Raw genomic sequence first — 25125 nt, 5'->3', positions numbered from 1 at the left:
AACGTGTGCATGGCGTCAGTGCCACAAATTCCGCAAGGATCTCGAACGGAGCGGAAGAATCCCGTCAAAGGTCAACGCGTTACCGGACGTATATACCAGGTAGAAGCGCAAACATGGGACGAGGCAGAGCCTGTCTATTTTTGCTCCCCAGCACCCTGCGTCCTCCCAGTGCTCACAAGTTTATTATTATATATGACATTCATGTTTCCCAGAGGAGGTGGCGGGAGACACGGCGAAGCAGCCCCCGTCCGAAATAGAATCCCGCAGCTTCGGCCAGCTATTATATGAGCCGCTTTCATCCATCAATCGGGCTCAAGTTTCGCCGCCGCCGCCGCCGCCTCCGCGACCAGCCGGACATCCTCGGCGCTATCTTCTCCCCTCCTCCCGGGTCCAGCTGGCGGAGTCGCTCCCGTGTTGTGGAAACACAAGGTGAGCGACCCGCCGCGGGCCGCGCAGCGGCGGCGGGGCTGGGGTGCGCGCGACCGCTCGATGGGCCGCGCAGGCGCGCAGCCGCGGCCGAGAACCGGGGCGCCTCCTGGCGCCCGGGCCGGAGCCATGGGCCGGTGGCGGAGCAGCAGCCATGGGTGCGAGGCCGCAGCGGCAGCAGCAGCGACTGGTCGCGATGGCGGCCTCGGTTCCGCTGGCGTGTGCGCGATGAAGGCGGACGGCTGGCGGCGGTGGGCCGCCTTGCTGGCGCTCCTGTTCGCGCCCCTGCCGCAGCTGGGCGCCGGCGAGTTCACGCGGCTGAGCTCGCGCACGGTGACCACCAAGTACGGCGCGCTCAAGGGCTACATCGAGACGCCGTCGCCGCCGCAGAGTGCGCAGCAGCAGCAGCGGCACCTGCTGCAGCCGGTCGAGGTGTTCCTGGGCGTGCCGTACGCGGCCCCTCCGACGGGGGCCATGCGCTTCATGCCGCCCGTGTCGCCCGCGCACTGGAGCGGCGTGCGCATGGCCGACCGGCTGGCGCCCGTCTGCCCGCAGAGGCTGCCCGACATCGGCTCCGAGAGCGAGGCCGTCAAGCGCATGCCGCTCGGCCGGCTGGAGTACCTGCGCCGCCTGCTGCCGCACCTGCAGAGGCACAGCGAGGACTGCCTCTACCTCAACATCTACACGCCGGCCGTCGGTCAGTCGATCCACTCACCTATCCTCTCTAAGAGCGCGCTAGAAGGGGGGACAGCCCCCTAGGTCGCTACCTCCTCCTCGAGGAGATGCGCACCCCCGAGTACCATGCGCATCACGCACGCACAGCAGTCTGCTCTGATGGGCAGAAACCTAGAAACAGGTATAGTCTTTATGAAAAGCACGGGTGATTGGGATCTATTGGGCTAAACCTGTCCAGGCCTTCTCTAGGGTGGATGAATGGAATGCCATTTGTGGAGCAGTTGCTTTCTACTCGGCAGTCCGGTTTGCGGTGGTTCCAAGTTGCTGAGTGTCTGCAAAGCATTCTTCTGTTTCTAACCTCCTCAGTGTATCACATTTTATATCGAGAGAAACGCATGGCGTTCAAATGATCCTTTAAGCAACGATCCATGTTCTTCCCCTTGCACATCGGTTAAAATTATCAACTCGGAGCCTCGGTTGTTTCTCAATATAACTTTGTTAATGAACTGTCGGGCTCAAAGCTCAGACGGTTGTGAACTGTGTTTGAACTGTTGTTTGAACTGTGCACTGTGCAGCGCGAAACAAACCAGGAAGAGAAAAAATAAAGAAAGAAGAACGGAAAAACACAGGACGAGTGTTAGCACCACTCACGCTTGTGCATTTAAGTTTTCATTCTGTGCTAAACCGGCCACAACAGCAAAAAACTGAGGCCAACGTTTCCACTAACAACAAAAATACTTTTTTCGGGTTGTAACGACTTCTTGGGCATCTGTAAAACAATACTGCACGCATGCGCTCCAGATGAAAATGATGTTTTGGATCCCGTTCCGGATTCACCTCCATGCTGTTAAAGAGAAGGATGTAGATGAGGAAGAGGGGATCCTCAATCTGGTCTGAATAAGCGTCACTCTCTTATAGTTCATTTCACAAGCTACGTGCAGCACTGTGGAGAATACATCGTTGTCAACAATCCGTCCCCTGAGGGCGCCTAACTCGCCGTGAAGGAAGCGACAAAAGGTGACGGGTCCTTGCGGTTCTACCAGCCGAGAGGGGAGAACGAAATGTCTTTTCAAGGCCCCCGTTCACGGTGAGTTAGGCGTGCTCAGTTGGCGGACTGTTGACAAAAATGTATCCTCTACAGTGCTGCACGTAGCTTGTGGAATGAACCATAGGAGGACCAGTCTCCTCATTCCAATTCTTGCGCTGCCCTGAATAACGCTCCTTCTCATTGGAGCAGGATCGAAATCCCGCTCCACACCACGTTACTGCGGAGCCAAATTAAATGCCACTGCTCGCAATCGCATACACCGAATGCATCGTTCAGTTCCATACTGACCCGCCGCACAGTTGTTAGAGGCTTGCATAATCCAAAGGTGCAACGGCCTGCCTATTATTTGAATGTGCACAAATCAAAGCTAACACGAATGTACCGGGTGCGCGAGGTATTTGAGAACAGAACGTTGACGTCAGGCACAGCAGAATATCTCCAGCAAAATCAGACATATTTTCAACAAACTTTGCGAAGTACTTCTGTTATGCTTTAATTCCATAACCACTCAATGAAACCGCCATCGGCAGCAATAAGTAATTCGATTCGGCTTCGCAAACGGCTGCAAGCACGGATCTGGTGCTCCTTAGAGATGTTGGCCATTGAGTTTGAAATGGCGGCCCTCAGACAGTATTTTTTATTATGCGGTCCCTTGTTGGCCTCTCTCTCAACGACGCCCCAGACATAGTAGTAAAGAGGATTTAAATCCTGAGAGCTAGGAGGCCACAAGCTGGGAGTAACGAGGTCGCAGACGTTGCAAGCCGGGCACTATTGGGTGGCGCAGGCGGTTGGGAAGGAGCCGAATCTTGCTGAAAGACATATGATCTTTATTTCGAAACACTCTCTATAAATAGCTTTACAACGGTAGCAAGCATATCCGCATAACTCGCAGCATTAACACGGAGTCCTGCAAGAAAGTGTGCCAGCATGCCGTCACCCTCATTGCGGACAACGAATAGCACCACCGCCGGAGAAATTAAGGGGTTCTGACGATGTCTGACCGGTGACTGTGCTTTTTCCTGTTCGCTACACATGCCACGTCCCCGCCACAACACACCACATCCGTCCGAACTTTGTAAACCAAAGACTTCGCTCATTTCGGAAAGGTAGCAATTTCCAAGTCGCTGTGGTGCGCGACCAGGGCGACGAGGACTGCATGGCGTTTTATTTCCTGCTTCAACTTGTACATTTCCATCTCTGAACAAACTGCGCAGTATGAAGCATAAGGGGTCGACGAATAAGAAGCCGTACGCCTAAATATATATGATGAGCCTGCTGGTGCCTATGACGATATGGAATAGCGTCCTCAAATACCTCGCGCACACGGTATGTTGACCCCGAACTTGTGGGAAGGGGCGTGGTATATAAAATGTTGCAAGAGATAATATTTTCCATGTGGAAACATGACGCCAACTACCTGCGGCGGCGCCATTTCGTTGTTGCTGGCCATGGTGCCCCTCCATATCAGTGAGCGCGCTCGCCCGTGTATTTTCTCCGATTTTATTGATTGATCGATCGATTGATTGTAGGGTTTAACGCCCCGACGCATGATGATGATGATGGTGGGGATTAGAGGCCCTCCCTTTGTATGGGGACATCGGTTGTTACCGACCGACTTGCCTGTGTTATTCTATTCATTTGCCCTACCCTTAACTAAACTAATTGGTTAGCCCCCTTCCCTCCGGCTTTAAACTCCCATCGCTTCCCCCCTTCCTGCCCTTGAAGACCTGTTTACCCCCCCCCCCCCTTCTTTCTGTTATAAATTCTAATTCGATATATTACTCTTCCTACGTCCCACTCGCTTACCTATATACTTTTCTTCCACCACCACTCCAGCCGCCTCTTCGTCACCTCTACGGCCCTGAAGTTGAGGCTCCCCCTCACACCAAATCCCAAAGCCTCCGTCAACATCGTCTCCCCATCGTTCCGCCTCTGTGCAGTCTATATGACAATATGCTCTACGGTATCCCAACCCCTGCCGCAGCATACACAAGTTTGTCTGACGGAGTGTCTGCGAACACATTCCCGCGTTCTCAGACACCCAGACCGTGCTTCAAAGAGCAATTCACTGCCTCGCGTGTTGCCATAGAACGCAACGCGGCGATGAGGCGCGCCGTAGTGGGGGGCTCCGGATGAATTTTGGCCACCTGGTGATCTTTAACGTGCGCCGAAATCTCGTACACACGGGCGCTTTCGCTTTTCGCCTCCGTCCTGCGTGTCTTTGCAGAGCTTGTCGGCACATATTCATCGTCGTAGTTGCTTAATTGACGCTGATAAAACGCAAAAAAAAAAATTGCTGCACGATGACAAAAAAAAAAAAAAACGGCCAATGACGGCCGGTTTTAGGTACGGACCGGCAACGGGCCCGCTGTTTTTTAAAAAAAAAACCGGTCGGGCCGGTCAAAAACCGGGAAGGTGGCAACCCGTGGTGTGCACGCGTATCCAATGAAGAAATAGAGAAAAGGAAAAAAGGAGAATAAGTAAACCTACGCCCATTCAGCGTCATTATTCCTTCGTCGAAGTCCCAGTTCTCATTCTCGGCGTCATAATCCGCTTCCTTGATACTGGCGCGAAGCAATCGTGCGGCTTAATTTGCATTGCGCGGCATACGTTTATGCAGTTGAACGCCCGTTAGCGTGTTCGAGCGGTGTCGTGAGGAAAGGCCGCTGCTCTAGCGTGGCTGCTTTTATAACAGTGATGCCGTAACCTTAGTAACCATTTTAGCAGTCACGCACACGCCCCGTATATATTTAATGACGGTGCCTCCAACCTGGCCGAACAATTTTAGGCGAATATAGGTCAAGCTCGTCCCCTCGCTTCCTCTTCCTCTCGACCCCCCCCCCCCCCCTCCTCCACCGCCTTACTTTCTAAACCGCCCCACTTTCTAAAGGCTCAGCAACCGTTCGGCGTCTATGCGGTGTTCACGCAAACTACGATTGATTTGAGTGGCTATTTGACATTGCGATAAAACAGCAAGGAAACTGAACGAAATCTGATTATCATTTGAGGGTGACACCACCGAAACATGCGATTTCTGCAAGTATACCATGTACGGCTTAACGAATGCTATACATCGCTTGTCTACACGGCGTCGCCACAAAAACAAACGCCACCAGGAAGGACCGGTTCGGTTGTAGTTAACGTAGTAGCCACACGGATTAGTACTTGCCGGGGGGGTCCAGTGGCTAAGGCGTTGTGCTGTTGAGCCCAAGGACGTGGGTTCGATCCCGGCCGAGGCGGCCGCTTTCCTCAGGTGGAGGCTAAAGGCGAAAACGTCCGTGTTGTCAGATTTCGGCGCACGTTAATCCCCAGGTCGACAAACTTCATCCTGAGCATTCCACTAAGGCGCCTCATGTGCAGTTTCAGTGCGTTAAACCCCACAATCTTTTCCCCAATTGAGCTGAATCTCGTCCCGTCTTTGCTTCGCACTTCTGCTGAACAGCGATATTTATATATTTACATGGCATTCACTTTGTAGCCGAAATGGCGCCATTTTCGGTTGTGCCTGCGTCTCAGCGGGGCGGCGCCGAAAGAAAATTCACCGTGTTTCAGGCATACGTACAGCGGTCTTTTTTTACATTCGGTGGTCGCAGGTTGAATTACCTTTACCACCGCAGCTTCCCTATCAGACATGTATTGGCGGTTTCGTGAGCAGGTTTTTATTTACATAAAGTTTCTAATAGTTGGTGTAAGCGCCACTGCAGTGGAGATCTCGATGGCGATTTGTAGCTGTACTGCAGCCGCCTTTATTCTTGCTTTTTTTTTTTACTGTTTTCGTCGGACAGCGCAATAAGCGTTGCACGTACAGAACCCGGCTCGTTAGTTAAACTCGCCTTCCCCTGCCCGTGCGCAGGCATGCTGTTTACGGCCGTTGACATCTGTGCGCACTCGCAATTCCCACACGCAAAGATATGATGTCCCAGAAGGCTTACCCGGGCCCCGAAAAACGGTCAAGATAAATTGAACAGGGGTAATTACCGAGTGTGTTGCCGTTCCTTAGTATCGGTTTTGTTCTGACGCGAGTTTTTTTCCTTCTGGGGGTCTCAGCTTGAACAGAACGTTTGGCAGTCCTACGAATACCGTCTCATAGCTTCCCAGTCAACAGTGCCAATTAGCTGGGTAAGTTGGCCCTCGAGTACACAAGCTAAGCGCAGTTGCTCGCGATATATCGGGCGTACGAGGCAAGAGCGAACAAGGTCGCTGCAGTTCGAGGGGAGTGCAGCCTCGCTCACACCGAAGCGGGGGACTCGAGATGCCACGAGCGAATACATTTTTCTTTTATCCGCGGAAGAACTTACTTTCCCGATTTGCATGAACCGGCGGAAGTGGCGTTGGACTCTATTACAATGGAAAACGGAGTACCATGTTTGAATTGAGGCCCTTGAAGCTGATTCCGCTGAAAGTCCGAAGAAGAAAAGCCCTCGGAAAAGCGCATCGAGTGTAGTTCTATTCGTTGGTCGATATATGCAAACACGAGCCTTATACTGTTCAAATAAATGGTACCTATCGGGCCGGTCTTCGATGCGCTGTTTGCTTTTGCTTATGCTAAAACGACGGCCGTCGCCGAAAGAGGAAAATATAAATCCTAATAAATGGCATGCTTTTCCTCAACCGAATGGTGACGACCGCAGTTATTTTCATCGTGCTATCTCTACACAATTCTGTTTCGGTGAAGCTATAAATAAGGAGGGGCGAAATTACGCGCGTGTGTACTTTTGAACACGACTCGAGAATTAGAAAGCCCATGGGCGCCCTGTCTGGGACGTGCACGGTGTTGACAGCATTTACCCTTCTACAAGCGTATCCCCTTCGACAAGCACTTCCCTTTCTAAAAGTCTTCCATTTTTTACAGGCACTTCCCGTTCAAGAAGCATTTCCCCTTCTTCAAGTATTTCCCTTTCAAATATCACTGGCTGCGACAGTGCCTTTTTTACAGATATTCAACACGAGTGCACCGTGCTTATTTATGTAACGGTCGATTAAGGCTTTAGTCGACTTCGCACGTGTTCGCAAGCGTCCCCCCGTATATTTGCACACCACTTACGCGAAATAAAACGGAAGAAAGTTGCCGTCCGACATGAACTCGCGGTTTCTGCGGCCACCATTTAAAGGTTGGGGGTCATAAAGAGCGTTTTGACGTCAGATAGGACACTTAGGTTTTGCGTTCAATGCAGGACCAGCGGAATAAGGCCACGAAACTCAACGCGTTTGCTTCTACCGTACTGGCCAAACACGAAGACAAAAAAAAAAAAAAAACACACGCCAGGCGTCGTTCGTTCTGGAACGGGGAAGGTGCACGCGTGCAAGGGAGATTGTGAACTTTGTCGACAGCGTGCATAGAGTTTGCGAAAGGTACACGAACTCTATTTATTCTCAACAACACTTACGAGTGGATAAAAGTAGGCTCGTTTAAAGATCAACGCATGAAAACGACGTGCGGGGCGCACCATTAGCAAATATCGCTCTACATCTCCTTGCTACGCGGCGCAGTCTTCTAACGCAGCCTGGCTGAATTCTAAATCTGCCAGTAGCGGCTGACCTTCTTTACCTTCCTTCATTAGCTTTCTCACAGGCTCCCAAAGGTGAACCTCCTTCCACTCAAGCAGGCGCAGTAGCTTTCGTGCTATTGGCGTGTGCGGGGAACGGGTCGCCGCGCCAAGATATCCGTGCACGGGGCTTAGGCACCTCGCTGTCGCGTAAGGCGGCCGTGCACCGCAACTTGAGATTCCGAAAATCGATGGGAAGTCGTTAGAACTTCCGGAAGCTGCGCCGCGCTCTTGTTTCCACTCTCACTTCCGCGGCGGTGTCGCTTTTCTTCCACCGCCTTGTCAAGGGAGACGGGTGTCGAAAACATGCATTATTTACGCAACCAATCGTTACTCGCCGCCATTGCGAGCGAGAGAGCATTTGCGCAAGTTTATAAGAGACTGAAATAAGTTTGCGCGCGAGACGAATCTTTTTTAGAATATCGCTTTAAGAAATATACCCCACGAGGTGCACTTTAAACAATGACTAGGACAAAACTGCATAAGCAGCATCTTTTTTGCACTTTGTTGTGTTTGAAGTTTATTCGTTGTACGCGTCTTCCATCCAAAAAGCAAGAAACAGCGAATATTCTCTTCGCCATTTGTTGCCAATACATTTGGGTTGGAGGTAATAGAGGAAGGCTGGAAGCGTTGTTCCGTTTTCATATTCTTATACAAAGCCTGAACAAATGAGGAGAAACCAAGCACGGATGCACTGTCAGAAAGGGAAGAGGCAGAAGATGAAAAGAAAGGAAAGTAAAACAAATTAGATCCTATTTATTAAAATATCTATGATTCCCATATGCTATTAGCAAATGTACTGTGAGCTACAGGTGCACTCAATTATTTCCTTGCATTAATTAATGCGTTGAACATCAATTCGTTAATGTTTAAACACTGCGAGATTTCTTTGGTTAGCGCCACTTACGCGAAATTGAGCTGCACATCTTGTGACGCTGGAACTATTTAGTGGACCAGAAAACGACAACCTTAGTAAAAATTGACCTATCACGGATTGTGATATTCTATTTTTTAGTGAAGATTGAGCGCGTAAGTCCCTCGTTATCTTGCAGCATCCCATAAGAAGTGAATGGAGCCTGCGGATCTCGGCAAACATCGGGAGTGATCTTATCCTTAAATTTCGCACGAAATGTCTTTCTCTTGTCCGACTCTAGTTCACAAAATCATCGTTGAAAACATTAAACAAACAAAATGAAGCAACAAAAATGGCCGCGTATCTGCCCCTGTCGTTACAAATGTCACCGAAAGACGATAGTCGACTGGTGGCCCTGTAAAGTAAAGGCCTCCCTTCTCTTTCCCGCTCACTTCCCATGCTGTTTCTCTCCCGTCGCGTTCCTCCCGAGATAACACGCTAGAGGTTTGCTAAAGTCAATTTAAATTTACCGCGTTCCACTGCTCCAAGTCGGGTGTCTCGATGCCAGCGCTGCCGTATACGGCGGAGACGCGCGTGAATTGAGGCACCCTACTACAATGTTTGTAGAACCACGTTGCCCTGCTCCACGAGCGTTCCAAGCGGAACATGGATCCCACTTAGTGGAACCTTTCGTTGCTATTGCCGTTTGATTTATTAAATGCCGCCAGGAGGTAGCGCTGGCAAAAGCAGGCGATGGTTTCTGCCGTAATGTAGTACTTCATGTGCTATCGGAAAAACCAAGCATCCTTGAATTCTTTAATAAAAGAACACTGCAAATATCACTTATGTATTGATTTGGTGCCTTATATTTGCGTAATGTCTTGTTCTTGTTCAACAACGTCGACAAGTATGGACACTCAAACCGGACTTAGACGTTTAGATTTGGGTGTGAGTATATATGAATATTGCGCAGCATCCGTTTCACTTTGGCCGGCTGGCTTAATTGAGTCACAGACAGACAGACGGACAGACAGACAGACAGACAGACAGAGAGACAGACAGACTAAAATTTCTGCGTTTAAGTAGCCCAAGAAAGACTATCGTCTTTAAAAACAAAACAAACATGCGAGCGAAAAGAGATGTTACGTATTTATGGAGCCCCGTTCCTTGAACTGGAAGTGAGAACGCCGGGTGGAGCGCCAAGCACAGTTCCTGATTTTAGACGCTTAGTCCACGTGCAAATAAAAACTTGTGTTTGTGCGCATGGTCCCAGAAGGCAGAAATGAGTGATGACTCGCAAAACTGTCCGAAAGGCGTAGAAAAAAAGTTGACATAGGTAAAAGAAGAGCAAAACTCGATGAGGGCGGGAGGCAAAGCTTCCGCCTTCCGCAAAGCAGTCGGCAAAGCGTGCTCCCCTTGCTTGCTCTATCAATCAACAGGTTTGTGGAGGCGGAATCGATTGACGCAGAGGGAGCAGCACAGGCGGACTGGAACATCTCAATGCTGTAATTTGAACCGCACGGGAGAATGATCCATGGTTCCGCGGCTCCCTGGGAGCGTCAAGGCGTGCAGGGAGTTGTAAATGGCTCACACGTATATATAAAGCGTCGCTTACCGAAACTCGGGGAGTAAATACCATTCCCGCGCGTGGGCCTAACTTGGAAAGGAGCAATGAAGGAGTAAGAAAGAGGCTCTGGGAGAAGAGGAGGTTGAAAGTTGGAAATAGTAGCCACAAGAAGAGGCCTTGACGTGTAGCAGGAGCCACGGCCAAGATTGGTGAAGGCAGCGAATGGAGGGAATGCACAGGTGCAGGCGAAGTTACAGCTAAGGAAATAATGGGGTGCGATATGCTCTTAAGCTGCAATTAACGAGAAAGAGGCATTTTTGTGGAAGGTGCTTGTAAGGAGCCATTTGTTATAGCTAAGATGCATAAAACTTCTAGGTATTTAAAGGGGCCATAAAGACGATATACAGGTTTGGTTCATTTAAAAGGCTGCTTTGTCCCGATAACAGTGAAACCAACTTTATCGCAAACTTCGAACAAATAATGGAAATATATAAAAAAAACAGGACAAGTAGTGGAGACTCCCCACCCACTTTCCGGCCATTCCTCCATGACGTCGCAGAATCTTGTTTGTGCTATTGGCGGCCGCCGACTTAGAAGACCACTAAGACATGTGACTGGATGACTGTAGCGGGGTAACGGGCTCCGTTTGATCGCGTCGCTTAAATGCTAGCGTTTAGTTAACGCACTGAAAATTGCGTTCTTAGTGCTGGCCCTAATGGCATCCCTCCTGCCCATAACACGTCACTGTAGAGGAAAATTTGAAAAGCTCTTGCGTTTTTTTTTTTGCTTAAAAATGTCTTTTGTGGCTGGAATGGAGCTGAGGGAGCTACCCAGGTCAAGTTCGTTCAATTAAACAGAGTTGTATTATTTTCTCTTCATGGCCCCTTTAATACCTGTGCTACACGAGCGTTTCGAAGGCCTTTCAGAAGAATGTCATTTGACTCAAATGACACCTTTGAGCTGCTACACGACGTTTTCCGAAGGCCTTTGGCTGAAATGGCATTTGAGTTAAAGGAGCACCCCCAACGGCCTTTGAGGTTCTCAAAGGCCTTTGAAACGCGAACGGTCGCACTCTCGGCAGCAGAATTCGGCATGCCGTAATTACAAAAACAATTATTTACGAGTAAAAATTGGGGTTTAACGTGCACAAACTTCATAATTTCTCGCTTGATTTTGTTTTTTATCTCTCCATTTACGATCACAAGGTAACATGGTACTCTCAACACAGGCGCTGCGAAAAAAAAAGAATAAAACTGGCTGCCAGCGCATGTTTTGTGCGCACTTGTACATTGTTATCAATTTGATCGCTAATACTTTTTTTTTGCTCATTTTAACTCTAAAATTAATTTTTTTTGTCAATAACGAAACAGGACAGCAGTGGCGACACCAAGACATGGCGGGCAAACGCGGAAACTTTCAATTTTCCCTGAGAATGGTCGTGTAGATCGGCGTAACCCCTTCCAGTTCGAATGGCATTTGAAATTTCGAAGGTCATTAGACTGAAATTTCCTTTCAAAGCTCGTGTAGCACAGGTATAAGACGGATGACGATAGACAGTTTTGAAGGTGTATCGAGCACAAATACAGTGTTTTTTCCCGGTATACACAGGTAGCCTTATTTTTGATCATTTTCAAAGAAGGTTCCTGCAGGTAGAACTTCTCTTCACCTTGGGGAACTCATCTGCCAAGGTGGACGAGGGATATAGTAGTGGAGAAACGAAAGGAAGAGAAACGCACTCTTTTCATGGTACGAAGTTTCCAGGAAGTTATCATGCATCGCTCGTGCAAAAGTATAGGGCACACCGGTCGTCTTTTTATGAGGGTGGAAAATGAGAACGTTCGTGAAAACGACGTCTGAGGAGCGGTGGTGAAAGCCAGGTGGTATAAATACAGATCCATGCATACGGCACGCCTTCTAACCTCTGTGCACCATGTGATTTCAGGCCTCAAATTAAAAACAAAACAAAACAAAACAACAACAACGTTTTAACAACTTTGTGTACAGATAACGCTAGAAAAGATGTACAGGTGAAAAATAAAACCGACAAAAATGAAATAGCAAAGTTAGGAAACAAATTTAGAACAGAAATTTGCAGGCTGCACTTAGGCTTTCGTTGCAGGCGTTATAAATGCGGGCCAGTACGAATACTATTTCCATTTTTTTTAGTATGGGAGCAGTATGGTATGTTGGCAAATTCTTTCGACGCTCTGTTCCTTTTCGCGTCGTTCTGCCAGCAGGGCGAGCGATAGATTAGCAGAGAACGACAGGGTGGGTATAACGTGAGGAAAGCCTTGAGAACGCCGCTATGTTGCCATGGAGACGACAAGTGGAAGCGCGGATCGTCAGTTCCCTGTGCATCGACGGGGTTTGCGACTCCCGTGAGAACTGTTACGCGTAGTAGCGTATCAGCTCGTGATAGCGTACCAGGAGCGAGAATGACGGCGGCAAAATGCCGATATTGGTGGCGGCAAAATAGGAGTGAGATCGAGGCAACCAATGCGAGCAACGAAAGCGCGCAAACGTTACCACTGAATCACGTGACCACAATGCAAATCATGCGCTATGCACGATTGGCACTGTGTATGATAAGGGATGTGACAGGAACGCCGCATTGCGGACTTCTGAAGTCTTAGCAGATCGGGCGCATAAAGCCGAGCACGAAGTTTGCGAGAGATGCTTATTCATTCTTAAACATCCAACAAGGGATCCTCAATTACTTTTTCCCTTTTTAGATTCGGTGGGCGAACCTCCATTTAGCAGGAAATACTTAGCAAACGCCCTCCACAAAGAACGGTTCTGAGTAAAAACAAGCATATTACGGCCACGGATACTGGACGACATTGTACCAATGACTGCGCAAACACGCGATTTGATTCCATATCGCCGTTGGCCGCTTTGAAGTGCCCGCCCGTTTTCGGATAGCGTCCAAGCCCTGAGAACTCGACTTTAGGCAGGAACGTTCTACCAAGGCTGCGAGGTCCGCGCTACCATACACAAATGCCTTCACTTACTTTGACGCGGCCGGCTATTGGCCGAGCGATGGAGCGAAGTCCGGGCAGTCGAGATGCTTTGGAGCTTTTGAATAGCGATCTCCTATGTCTAGATGACGACAGGGAGAGCTCATAAACAGTTAGCATACAATCGCAAGCAGCTCGAGCCATTTTTATGTCTTATATCCGGTTCGCTTTGGGCTGAGCCACTTATCGAGGCGCAGCACGGGATCTTTCCGCGCCTCTCGGACATCCTTATCGTGAAAGGACCAGGAAGTCGGCGTGCAAAGCGGCCGCCACCGGAGCGTGATGAGAGCACTTCTCACAGCCAAGTCATTTTTAATGGGAGTCGGAGGCGTATGAATACGGCGGATGGCAAAAAGTAGGGGCACACGATGGTCGGTTGGCATACTTTTTTGCGAATTTGTTCTCTGTTTTTTTTTCTTAACTCGCAGTGGTGTCGAAAATATACAGCTTTAGAGCAAGTTACAGCGAAACCTATCTTGAACGTGATCCTTCCCCCTCCCCCCCCCCCCCCTAAAAAAAAACTAAATAAAGAGGGAAAGTTTCAGCTTTAAAGCTCGAAAGCAACCACTCGGATTATACGGCGCGCAGCAGTGAATGGTTTGAGGAGGACATGTACCTCCGAGCTCGTATGTTTGCACCAGGTATCGCTCAAATCTCAAAATACTGTTGCTGAGGCCGGGAAGCGGATCCGTGGCCTCGTGCTCAACAGTAGCAACTGTTCACCCTCCCTGCGAACGCAGGAATAAACCTCGTACGGATAATCTTTGCAATGGAATAAACTTCAAGCGAGCTATTCTTTCTTTTGTAAACAATAAACCCGCGATTAGTTTGCTTCATTTGACGGATTACTATTCAGTCCAATAAAAGCTCCCCGCCACTTCATTTCAGGCATGTCTCACTAGACAGTGCACGATAAAATGGTGTCAGGCCCACATTTCCCCCTTCTGCTCGCACACACGCTTCGCACCCCTAGCTGCTTCTGCGTTGTTCGCGCTGTCGACACCTCTTAAACGTCGTCACCTCGTAAACCTCGCACTTTAAAAGAAACGCTTTTGTGACTGCAACAAGGCAGCACCACGTAAAAATAGCGGAGAGGCTTTTCCCCTCCTTTCTTCGTTTGCTGCTGCATGCTTACAATAAGCATTTCTGAGGCAAAGCGTACAACCACGGCCGCAATTTTAACAAGAAGTCGTAGCCAGAAATATCGTTGACAATTGCACCTCGTTGCCACACAATCACCTCTATGGCAAACCTGACCTGTCTATGCTATTTTTTCCCCCTTGAATTTAGTATTTTGACACACTCCGTACTAACAGAGGAGGGTTAAAAAGCGACCTAAAAAAATCTCACTCGATGGCCGTCAGTTATGTTCTCATGAGAAAAGCTTGGTTTATCTGAGCAGTTCTGTCAGTCAACCTGTTAATTAAATAATTTATCGTCCATAACCAGACGAATAATCAGTTGAAAATCGGTAATCGGGACAATGGCCAAGATCAGCGTTCACGCACAACCGCACGGTATGCGCTGACTAAGATGCGCGTACATAGCGTCGCTTCAGACTGCAGGAGGTGAATTTCTCTAGATTTTAAATATCTGCGACGTCCAGAGGTTTTCAGCGTTATTTCGGACGCTACTGCGTTGGTAAGTAACGGAGTTCCCCAACCACCGCTCAACCTCAAACCTCTGCCTGTAAAGCGTGCATTGCCACATTAAATATACGAATGCGGAAAAGCAATTGCAACAGGCATTTTTTGGTTGGGGGCTGGCGACTGCCAAGCGCTAAAATGCGCGAGGGAGCGGTCACGTGTGTAATCGTTTGGTGACAGCAACCAATATTGTGAGAGAGAGAGAGAGAGAGAGAGAGAGAGAGAGAGAGAGAGAGAGAGAGAGAGAGAGAGAGAGAGAGAGAGAGAGAGAGAGAGAGAGAGAGAGAGAGAGAGAGAGAGAGAGAGAGAGAGAGAGAGAGAGAGAGAGAGTCGCTAACCTAGAAAACCGTTACATGTTCCCACACGCTGGCACGCGGCCCCACCGGCAGGCACCACGGTGACACGCGGGCTCGCTGTTTAGCAGTCAGGCTGTTAAGTGGGCACGCCTCCGCCGGCATGCATGTGAAAATAACAACTCGTAGTATTTGTGGCTGTAGCAGTAAATGGTGCCTTGTTAAGTTCGAATGAGCTCGAAAGGTCTGTGCGGGGGCTGTGGTCCGATTCGGACAACGCTTTGCGTTTTTCGAATCGATTTTTTTTTTCGCAATGTTTTTCACCCCCACAAGCATGCATAAAAGCAAAAACACGCCCGTGTGTACGAGATTTCAGCGCACGTTAAAGGTGGTCAAAATTAATTCGGAGCCTTCCACTACGGCGCGCCTCATCGCCTTCGTTGCGTCGGCGCGTTAAACCCTTCAATCAATCAATCAATCAATCAATCAATCAATCAATCAATCAATCAATCAATCAATCAATCAATCAATCAATCAATCAATCAATCAATCAATCAATCAATCAATCAATCAATCAATCAATCAATCAATCAATCAATCAATCAATCAATGAATCAATCAATGAATCAATCAATCAATCAATCAATCAATCAATCAATCAATCAACAAAAAGGAACCTATACCAGAATTAAACCCCGTATTTTACTTACTGATCTGATATCCCTCTAGCATGAGAACTTCGCTCGTTACAACAAACTGCGTTCGCTCGCTTGTAAAAAATTGCCTGTGCTCGGTTTCCTCGGCACGCCACTTTTACTGGCTTGTTTGTTTTATGCTAGCCCTTTGTAACGACAGACACAGCTTTGCTCACCGGTATTCAGTCACTGACATGCTATTTGTGTGTGGCATTTTCGCTGAGGGTTCTGTAAAGTTCATTGAACTGAAACCCGACTGCTCAGGCGAATTTCATCATCGACTATCTACATTGGTTGCGACATTGACAAAAAAGAACATGTATTAAAAGAAAAAAGCTCTTTCGGAACATTGGTTTTGAATGAGCTCAACCTTTACGCCACAAAAAAACATGCCTGGACTCTCTTCGTGATTTCACGATGGCTAGAATTTTATTGTTTGTGCGAAACAAAGTTAGCGAGCCACGCCTCCCGGCGCTACATTGCTGAAGGCTGCAGTTTCTATGGGCGGGTGTGAACCCTCCGTCGCAGTTCGCCGACAGGTTGTTGCGCCAGTTATTAGAGCGAACGCAGCTGCTTTGGAGCGCGATGATTTACCGACCAAGTTTTTGCGTAATTTAGCGGCAAAATGGTTTCGAGAGAGAAGCGGTCACCGGTGACCGCTTGACTGCGTAAACACCGGCCTGTTGCGCAGTGTGCGCGCGAACAATGCGAGGCCGCGCCCGAATAAAAAAATGGCGTTTACGGCTGCAGTTGCGGTGATTAGCGATTGCGCACGATTTCGTAGCCCATCCTCCGGGCCAGTGCCGAGTTTACTTGCGGTTATGCGTGCCCCGCAGTAGCATCGTTGTTTCGCAACTTTGATTTTCGCCTCATCTACGCTTATTCCCCACGTGCAGGGAAAGTGTTTTAAGTATTCTTTCGGGAGCCGTATATAAAATCGCAAGTCTTGGCGATTCGGTCGTGGACTAATAGGGTAATCGCAGACGCCGTAACGAAAAAGGTGAAGCTGTAATGAAAAAGAAAAACTAACCGCCTTTCGTCTAACGACAACGATGGTTGAAGCGCTCAGCTCTCTCGGGAGGGATTCATTCGCTGTCATTGGGATTTTAGGTGTTCACAAAGTTTCGGGGACGGGACGGTCGCAATCAGTGAGACCAAAAAGGCTTCGCTTTAAATTCGAGCTGTTTCGACGGTGTCGGAATGGCGCAGGTAGATAGACGCCGGCTTCACTACGCGAGCGACCCAGGTTCGATTCCGACCACGCGTGAGGCGTTTTTAGGGGCGAAGCTCCTTAAGTCATGGGTCTGTCCATCCCTTGTGTCTCGTGGTACGTGACCGCCGCATGCTTTCGGAGATGTCGCAAAGTGGGCCGCGTTGCACGTGCAAGAACCGGCTGCAACCGGCAGCGCAAACTCGGCACTGGGAGCGCGAGCTTGTCTGTGTTCGCCAAAGGAGGCGCGAGCGCACGTGCACTGCGAGAAGGAGATCACGCAAGAGATCACGCCACGAACGCAGGCAGTCGTTCTCGGAGATCGAACGAGATGCAAGGACCTTTGCTCGTTTCCTCTCGTCTTGTTCGGGCACAAGTTCGCCCTACATAAAAGTTATTTCTTTACCGTTGTGCCCCATCCTACGTGACAAATTGTGGTGGAGGTGCGGGGTAGTCCTCGATGGCGCGGGGTCTTTCACCAGGTCTGGGCCTGGGAGCATTGACTCCGAAAATAAAAGTTGATTTGTACAATGTACGCACACAGTCTTACGTCTTTCTTAATGATGTAATGGGCGAACTTTCACGGGAGAGTTACGGTTACCGATGATCTCCCCCTCTCGAGCTTCGCCCCACTTATCATCATTCATTCCGTGGATATGGCGTGATTTTTTTTTTCTTGAGGCGCTTGATGTGTGTTCGCTTATCGATGATGATGTTGATTATGATGATGATTGTTTTTGGTATCCCCTTTGTAGCGGGGTGATGAATATACCTAGGTTTTATAATATTCGTTTAATACTAGCGCTGCTCTAAGGGCAGGTACAGAAAAACTTACTACGCACAAAATACTTATTTTTTTTACAGGTAGACGGAGCAGGTCACGCACAAAAAAGAACAAGGCTCCTCAATGGCTGTCTTCAGGGGCCGGCTCACAATTAATAACGGAACAGATGCTCGTCCAAGGTGATGCCAAAATCAAATTCGAGAAGTCAAAAGAATGGCAGAAAGCTTTTAATGGCATCAGCGAATTACAGGGACAGTTTAACTGCCTTAGAAATGACTTGCAGCAGGTAGCCGAACAAATGCGCCAATTGCTCCAAATGGTCGACCCGGAGGTTGTTAGTGCAAGAAGCAGACCCACTAAATGACGCTTTCTTCGCTTCCCGTTGCCAATCGGTTGATCATACAATGGAATTGCCGCAGCATCACCCAGAATGGACCTCTGCTTCAGTATCAGATATCTACGACGCGGCCTCTTGCTTTAATTTTACAAGAAGCTAGGGGACCGAATAAAATTCCTGGCTACACTACCTTTATGGACCCGAAAATTGCTCATGCTTCCAAAGATCCGGAAAAACAAAAAACCGCCATTGGACAAGCTGCAGTACTGGTTCATAAATCTTGCCAGGCCGTTCAACATAGGTGGGATGCCGCTAGCAGCTCTAAAAGGGAGGTTATCGTCGTTCGAATTCAACCTCCGGGAGGCAAACCCATGCTTGTCGTCTCCGTTTATTACAGGACACAATGCAATTCCAAAACTACAGACACCTACGACTGGATAACTCACCTCTTTTCGCTGAATTTTTCTGGTCCAATAATTATTGTAGGAGACTTTAATGCAAAAAGTAGCCTATGGGGATACTCTCACTCCGATCTACGAGGAAAACTCTTAGAACAAGCCCTCGAACTCAGGTCCCTCGAGCTAAGAAACGAACCATTTGTACCGACCAGAGTTGGGCTTCACACTTCTCAGCGGGATACCACACCAGACCTGACGATAACTACACCTGGTATAATCAAGAAATGGCACACTCAAGACTCCACTTGGGGTAGCGACCATTTCCCCATCTTCCTTCATCTCAACAATAAAAAGCTTCGCCCGAAGCATACGTATACCGTAACAAACTGGAATCACTTTCGATCCTGCTTTCAAATCAACGCCCGACCGGACCTCCCTGAATTCTTACATGCCGTCTCCGATGCTCGTACATCTGCTGCCGAATCAGTCAACGGCACTGTTGAGGTTGACAACCCAGATATCCATATGCATAGGTTGCTCCGAACGGCCCAACGTCTCACCAGGAAGTATCGAGAACGTGGCAAACGTCACCCTGAACTCATTAAGCTGAAGCGAGTATACAAGAAAATCAACGATTACCAAAAGACATTACAAAGGAAAAACTGGCAAAATCTTTGCCATCGGCTCGGGCAAGAAAGAAGCCTTTCTCACTTATGGGGCATCTTTCGCAGCCTTTGTAATAACGGAAAGACAAAGCTTCCTATCATTGACGAAATGAGACTGCACTCTGACTATTACGACGTAGAGGAAACTATTATCAAGACTCTCTTTCCGCATGCCACGAAGGATAAAACGGCACTAAAATCTCTTCCCGACACGACATACCATACCCTCTAGACGAACTTGACACTCCTTTTACCCTGGGAGGACTTCACGTTGCGCTCGCTCAAGGCAAATCTAGATCCGCTCCGGGCCATGATAAAATCACTTGGCAAGATCTCCGCAATCTGCCAATGCAGGGCCATGAAGCCCTGCTGAGTGTTGTTAACGAATCATGGGAAACGGGGCAAGTCCACGAGCACTTGAAGACGACCATCATTCACCCCATCCCGAAGCCTGGTAAAGACGCCCGAAGTCCCGAAAATCTGCAACCTATTGCACTAACTCCGATCATGTGCAAGGTCATCTAGCGATTAATTAACAACCGACTTCAGTTCCATCTCGACCGCACAGGTTGGTTTCATCCATCGCTAACCGGCTTCAGACCTAATCTTAGTACGCACGACTACCTTTGGCTGCTTCGAAGAGTCGTAAATCGTACATCTCGAAAACAACTCCCGGATTACATTCTGGCACTTGATATGCAGAAAGCATTTCATAACGTCAGCCAAGAGGGGATCTTACACGAACTCGCACCGGCTTTCCCAAGTAAGAAGGCTCAAGTATGGATCTGCAATTTTCTTGAGCATCGGCCAATCAGACTAAATCCTCGAGATGAATCACCCACGACGTACTACCTTGACAGAGGAGTTCCGCAGGGGTCTATTCTTGGTCCACTCCTCTTCAACTTAGCTATGAGTAGAGTCGCGCGCAAACTGGAAGAGGACTCAGCCGCTCGCTTTGCATTCAATGCCGACGATATCGTCGTATGGACTGAAGCGGTGGATTGTGACAACAAAGATCTTATGCAAACCGAACTACAAGCTGCAGACTTCAGCCTTGAAACGACCCTTTTGAATTTCAATTTGAATCTTTCCCCTAACAAGACTTAGCATTGATGGCAAACGCTCAACAAATCCAGCGCAAGTCATCCGACTCCAAATTGGCCAGGCAAGTATCGACTCCAAGAATGGTACCATTACACCGCTGGGCCTACAAGTGAGCAGTTGTAATAGCCCTAATGCGTGGATACGACATCTACGTACCTAATGGAGATCCACTATGCATCGAAAATCAAGAATTTCTAACAAGTATGGCGGTTCTCAGCAAAACTCTTGCCTAATGTTAGCCCGTGCTGTAGCCCACGGCAGGATGACATATGGTTTCCCCGTGTATGAGTTCAAGTGAAGACAAATCCAGGAACTCACCATTCTGAACCGGACACTAATCAGTACGGTTACTGGACTTCCAAGGCATACAAGAACGGACATCCTTGAGCAAGCTGTCTCTCTACCACCTGTTATTAACTTGGTCGAAGAAACACAACTACCATTTAAAAACCATCTCGAGCATACTCCTCAGGGACGTGCCATACAAAGGTGGGATCTCCTAAAAAGTGAATTTGACCCCAGAACTGTCCAGAAAACGCTTCCACCATGGAAAAGGCCCTTTCTTGGCATCATTCGTCAGCGCCCCATTTCTCGGCGACACCCGGAGGCCAGGGAAAGATATGTGCAAAAACTGTCCAATGACAAGGAAGTAGGCGAAGTTGATCTTTTTACCGATGCTGCCGTTACTGACACAGCTGCAGCCATCGCATGGAAGTGCCCAGAACTTCCTCAGCTAAATGGGTCTCGCACTATTACTAACACGCGTGGACTGACTGACGAAGCGGAACTCTTTGGAATATTAGGCGCTCTACAAAGAATTCAGAATCACTCAGAACAACTACAAACAAGGGAATTCAGAGTCGTAACAGACTCTTACGTGGCACTCAGGGAGCTTAAAAAAGCCTTCACGCAAAATTTTACAGCCAATTCTATACTAAAAACGTTACAAGAACTCAATTTTGAAGGAATCAAAGTCCGCATGGCTTGGACACCAGCACATACACCAGGAGCGCAGGGCAACCAACTGGCACATAATTCTGCCCGGGAGTGTGTACAAAATCCTCCCTTGGTCCCCCTCGTCGTCACTGAGTGCGCTGCGTCCGCCCAAATAGGCGTACCCACTACCAACTGGCAACAAGAGAAGCGGCGATTCAAGCTACTCAGCAGACAACGATTGGCTGAAGCTTCCCCACCTGGTTTTTTGACATCTTTAAAGACGCTATCGAGACGAGAAGAAGTATTCGCCAACAAGGTGTATGCGGATGCGGCTTACACACCGGGCATCATTTCTAAATGGACAAGAAATCAGGCTTCGGCATCTAAATGTACCTTCTGTGCGGCACATACTATCCCCAATCTCTTCCATCTAATTTGTTCTTGTCCAGCATTCTCAAGTGGCAGAGAGCAACTCCTAGAGTCCCAGGCGGCCCCGCAATCACTAACTGAGCACTTGCAGCTTATTAGAGGCGATCCACGCACCCTTGAAAGGGTAGCAAACTTTGCTGTACAAAGTGGTCTGTACAGAGTTGTATAGTGGCTGACTGACTCCCACCCTTTTTTCAAGTGTTCGTGCATGCGATTGTACTCGTGTGAACCTCGTGTGAACAGTGTGAGCAGTGTGAACAGTGCTCCACATACCAACGACCAGTGCCTATGTGAACACTCAAACCGTGCCTGCAGCTAAATGGAAGAGGAACTCTAAACGATTACAACGTCATGTGATCATTATTTGTAGTACGGGTCTTCCCTCTTCATTTTCCCCCCAACCCCCACCAGGACCTCAGGCCTCTTCCTAAATAAAGGTCATTCATTCATTCATTTTACAGGTGGTAGCTGTCCTAGGCAATATTCCCCTCCCTGCTTTTCGTCCACCAGCATTCTAATCTTCTTTTCGTCACCTCTGCAGGCTTGAAGTTAATTTCCTCTGTGCTACCCTTAAATCCTACGGCCTCTGGAAACCGAATATTTCCCTCATGTAGATTTGGATGGCCACCCTCGCATTCTAACACTATGTGCCGCATAGTTCCTGTTTCTTTTCCGCAGACTCATCATTTTGTGAATACTTCCCCACAAAGCTCTTAGTTCTCAAGTAACCTTCTCAAAGCAAAGCAAAAGCAAAGCAAAGCACTGCCATTAGAATTATCGTAGAAATTTTCCTTTCTGGTGTTCTTTCTGATGTCCTTTGTGATCATCATTGTTTAAAGATGACTTTCCTGCATTGCGCTTTGGCGCGACGTCGAACGCCACCAGTGATGCATTAAGACGAAATAATTCGTCTTAATGCCTCAGTGAGGCAGAATGCGCGCTAAATAAGCATGCATTCCTGTAGCGAATCAGAAAATGGGAAATGAGGGGCTCCGTGAAATAAGACAGAAAATAAGGGTTGGCAGTCAAGAAAACCTCGGAAAGCAAAGGGGAGGTTGTGGTGGGTCATAGAAAGAGATGAAGAATTTTTTGAGTCGAAAAGAAAGTGGTGAAAAAATGCCCGCCGGGTGGGATCCGAACCCCCGACCTCCAGAATACCGGTCTGGTGCGAATACCGGTCTGGCGCACCAGACCGGTATTCTGGAGGTCGTGGGTTCGGATCCCACCCGGCGGGCATTTTTTCACCACTTTCTTTTCGACTCAAAAAATTCTTCATCTCTTTCTATGACCCACCACAACCTCCCCTTTGCTTTCCGAGGTTTTCTTGACTGCCAACCCTTATTTTCATGCATTCCTGCCTATATAAGAGCGTTGTCCAATAATACCCCATGTCACGCTTCGATAGGAATAAGTGTACACACACAGAGTTCAGGGTTCGGACACAGATTTATCATGGTAGACTTATTCTACCGCTTGCGCTTCAAGTAATTGATTGATTTATTCATTGATTTCTCGGTGCGTGCCCAAGATTGCGCCACAGGCTGCAACGTCATGCAGCAATCTGCGCTGCAGAAGCATACATTCGAGCTTATACAGCGTTGTCTAAAACACCACCGCGGGTATGTGTCACTCTGTAGATATGTAACCACTTTCTGGAATTACGGTATTAACTGTTGGGTATGCCTAGGCCTAACATTTTGCTATGAGGTTTTACTACACAAACAGGTACCTGACGTGCAGTGAGTGCAATTGTATATGGGTACCGGTTGAGTACGTCAGACCTCAAAAGCGTGGGGTTAGGCCTATTGTCATATGTTTAGGCTTAGCGTTCGGCAGTCTTCAAGGTCAGCCTTCAGACATGCCGAACAACGTTATACTCATTCGTCGTCAAACTGCGGGCACCGGTTGACAAAATTGACTTCAAAGCATGATGAGCCTAACGCCGGGCTATCGCATACCCTCGTCACCTCTTCCTGTGCTGCGAATCAACCTTTGCGCAAGCGAGTCAGACCCTTGGAGGCTTCACAAATTAGGCTTCACGAATGAGGCTTCAACCCGTTCACCCGAAATCGGGCAAAGTATAGGCTCGTGGTGCTTTCGCTCAAAAAAAGAACAGGACAATACTGAAAAGAAAACAGTGCCCTCCCCCTAAAATACTGGGCTGAGGACAGCTGCGAAGAGGAACGATTTAAGGTCTTGGAGATTATGACTTAAAAAGACTAGCTGTGCAGCACCTTGGCACCTGAAGTGTGGGGCACCTAGACAGTTCTAGTGTATACGTGTGGTTGTGCCTGGTGTGTTCGGGCAGTGTTAGATGAGATAATGGGTTAGATGAGCTAATGTATTGGGAAGTATTACCTTTTATTCACCTTTATTCACCCAGTAAAATAGCTGAAACAAACCTGCGTAAGCTCGAGTCACTTGCGCAAGTCGTGTGAATGTTCGCTGGTGCATATATCTGTATATACAGGTACTTGACCTCTGCAAAGCTTTGCAACGTCAATTTCAACACCTCTTTGAATGCAAGAAACTCTGAGTCCCGTGAAGGTAATTTGATTGAGCAATCTTCACGCCAGAACGAAGTTCTAATCGCCCCTGCGCATAAATGAATGCATAGCGTAATTACGATATGTCACAACTCGTATAATCTAGCTCGCTACTTCATATTTCACATTTCGTAGCACTCAAACTCGAGTGCATGAAGGAATGAATGAATGAATGAATTAAATCTTTATTGAGAGCAACAGGTGCAGTTGTTAGGGCACCCGCCCGGTGGAGGGGATCCCTAGTCCGCGATCCCCTGGCTGCGGCTGGCTGCGCGGGCCCTTTGCACCAGGTCAAGCTGGAACGTAGGGTCCTTGCTGGTCAACCGCGCTGTCCACTGTTGTATGGAGGCGTTGGGGATTGGTTGCTGGTCCGTTGTTTTTTGGCATTCCCACACCTGATGGTATAAGGTACCGGGAACTGGGCAGTAGTTGCAGGTGGCTGGATAGTCTGTTGGATAAATTACATGAAGAAGAGTACGGTGTGGATACGTGTTACTTTGAAGTCGTCTGAACGTTGTTGCTTCACCTCTTGTGAGTTGGTGGTGTGGAATGGGGAAAATTTTCCGTTTGTGTCGGTAGTCCGCCAAGATATCTGTGTAGCGCAAGAGATGTTGCGGGTTAGGTGGAAGAGATGGTGACCGCCCCGTGAGAGAAAGGGCCGGGTGTATGTAAGCGCGGGCAGCGGCGTGAGCCGCCTCATTCCCCTCAAGGGATTCGTGTCCTGACACCCAAACTTTATAAACTTCGGGAATTCTCGGTATTGTTCAAAGAAGACGAAGTGCTGTTTTAGAAATTCGACCTTCTTAGTCATTTCTGCAAGCTGCCTGAGAGTCGGTGAGTATGGTGATTGGGTATTGGGCAGTGATGATGGCGTGCGCTATCGCGGCTTCTTCGGCAGTATCAATCGCTGTGCTATTGACTGTGCAGGATGTGCTTTCTTGTCCCCGTCC

At 48.5% G+C, this 25125-nt stretch overlaps 1 protein-coding gene across 2 annotated transcripts in view; it reads left to right on the top strand.

Moving 5' to 3' along the window:
- Positions 1 to 389: 389 nt before the first annotated feature.
- The window catches only part of LOC144170188 (neuroligin-4, Y-linked-like), an 81323-nt gene continuing 56587 nt past the window's right edge, over positions 390 to 25125 (top strand). For both annotated transcript variants that reach the window (XM_077699813.1, XM_077699814.1), the window contains exon 1: positions 390 to 1123. In XM_077699813.1, coding sequence (XP_077555939.1) covers positions 490 to 1123 — 634 coding nt within the window. In that variant the 5' untranslated portion in view covers positions 390 to 489. The remainder of the gene's footprint in view (positions 1124 to 25125) is intronic.

This window comes from Haemaphysalis longicornis, unplaced genomic scaffold, assembly GCF_048455015.1.
Source record: "Haemaphysalis longicornis isolate Haplotype H1 unplaced genomic scaffold, Haemaphysalis longicornis Haplotype H1 scaffold_2, whole genome shotgun sequence".
Lineage (NCBI taxonomy): Eukaryota > Metazoa > Arthropoda > Arachnida > Ixodida > Ixodidae > Haemaphysalis > Haemaphysalis longicornis.
Note: the sequence above shows the minus strand (reverse complement) of the source record. Positions and strands in the feature narration are given on the sequence as shown.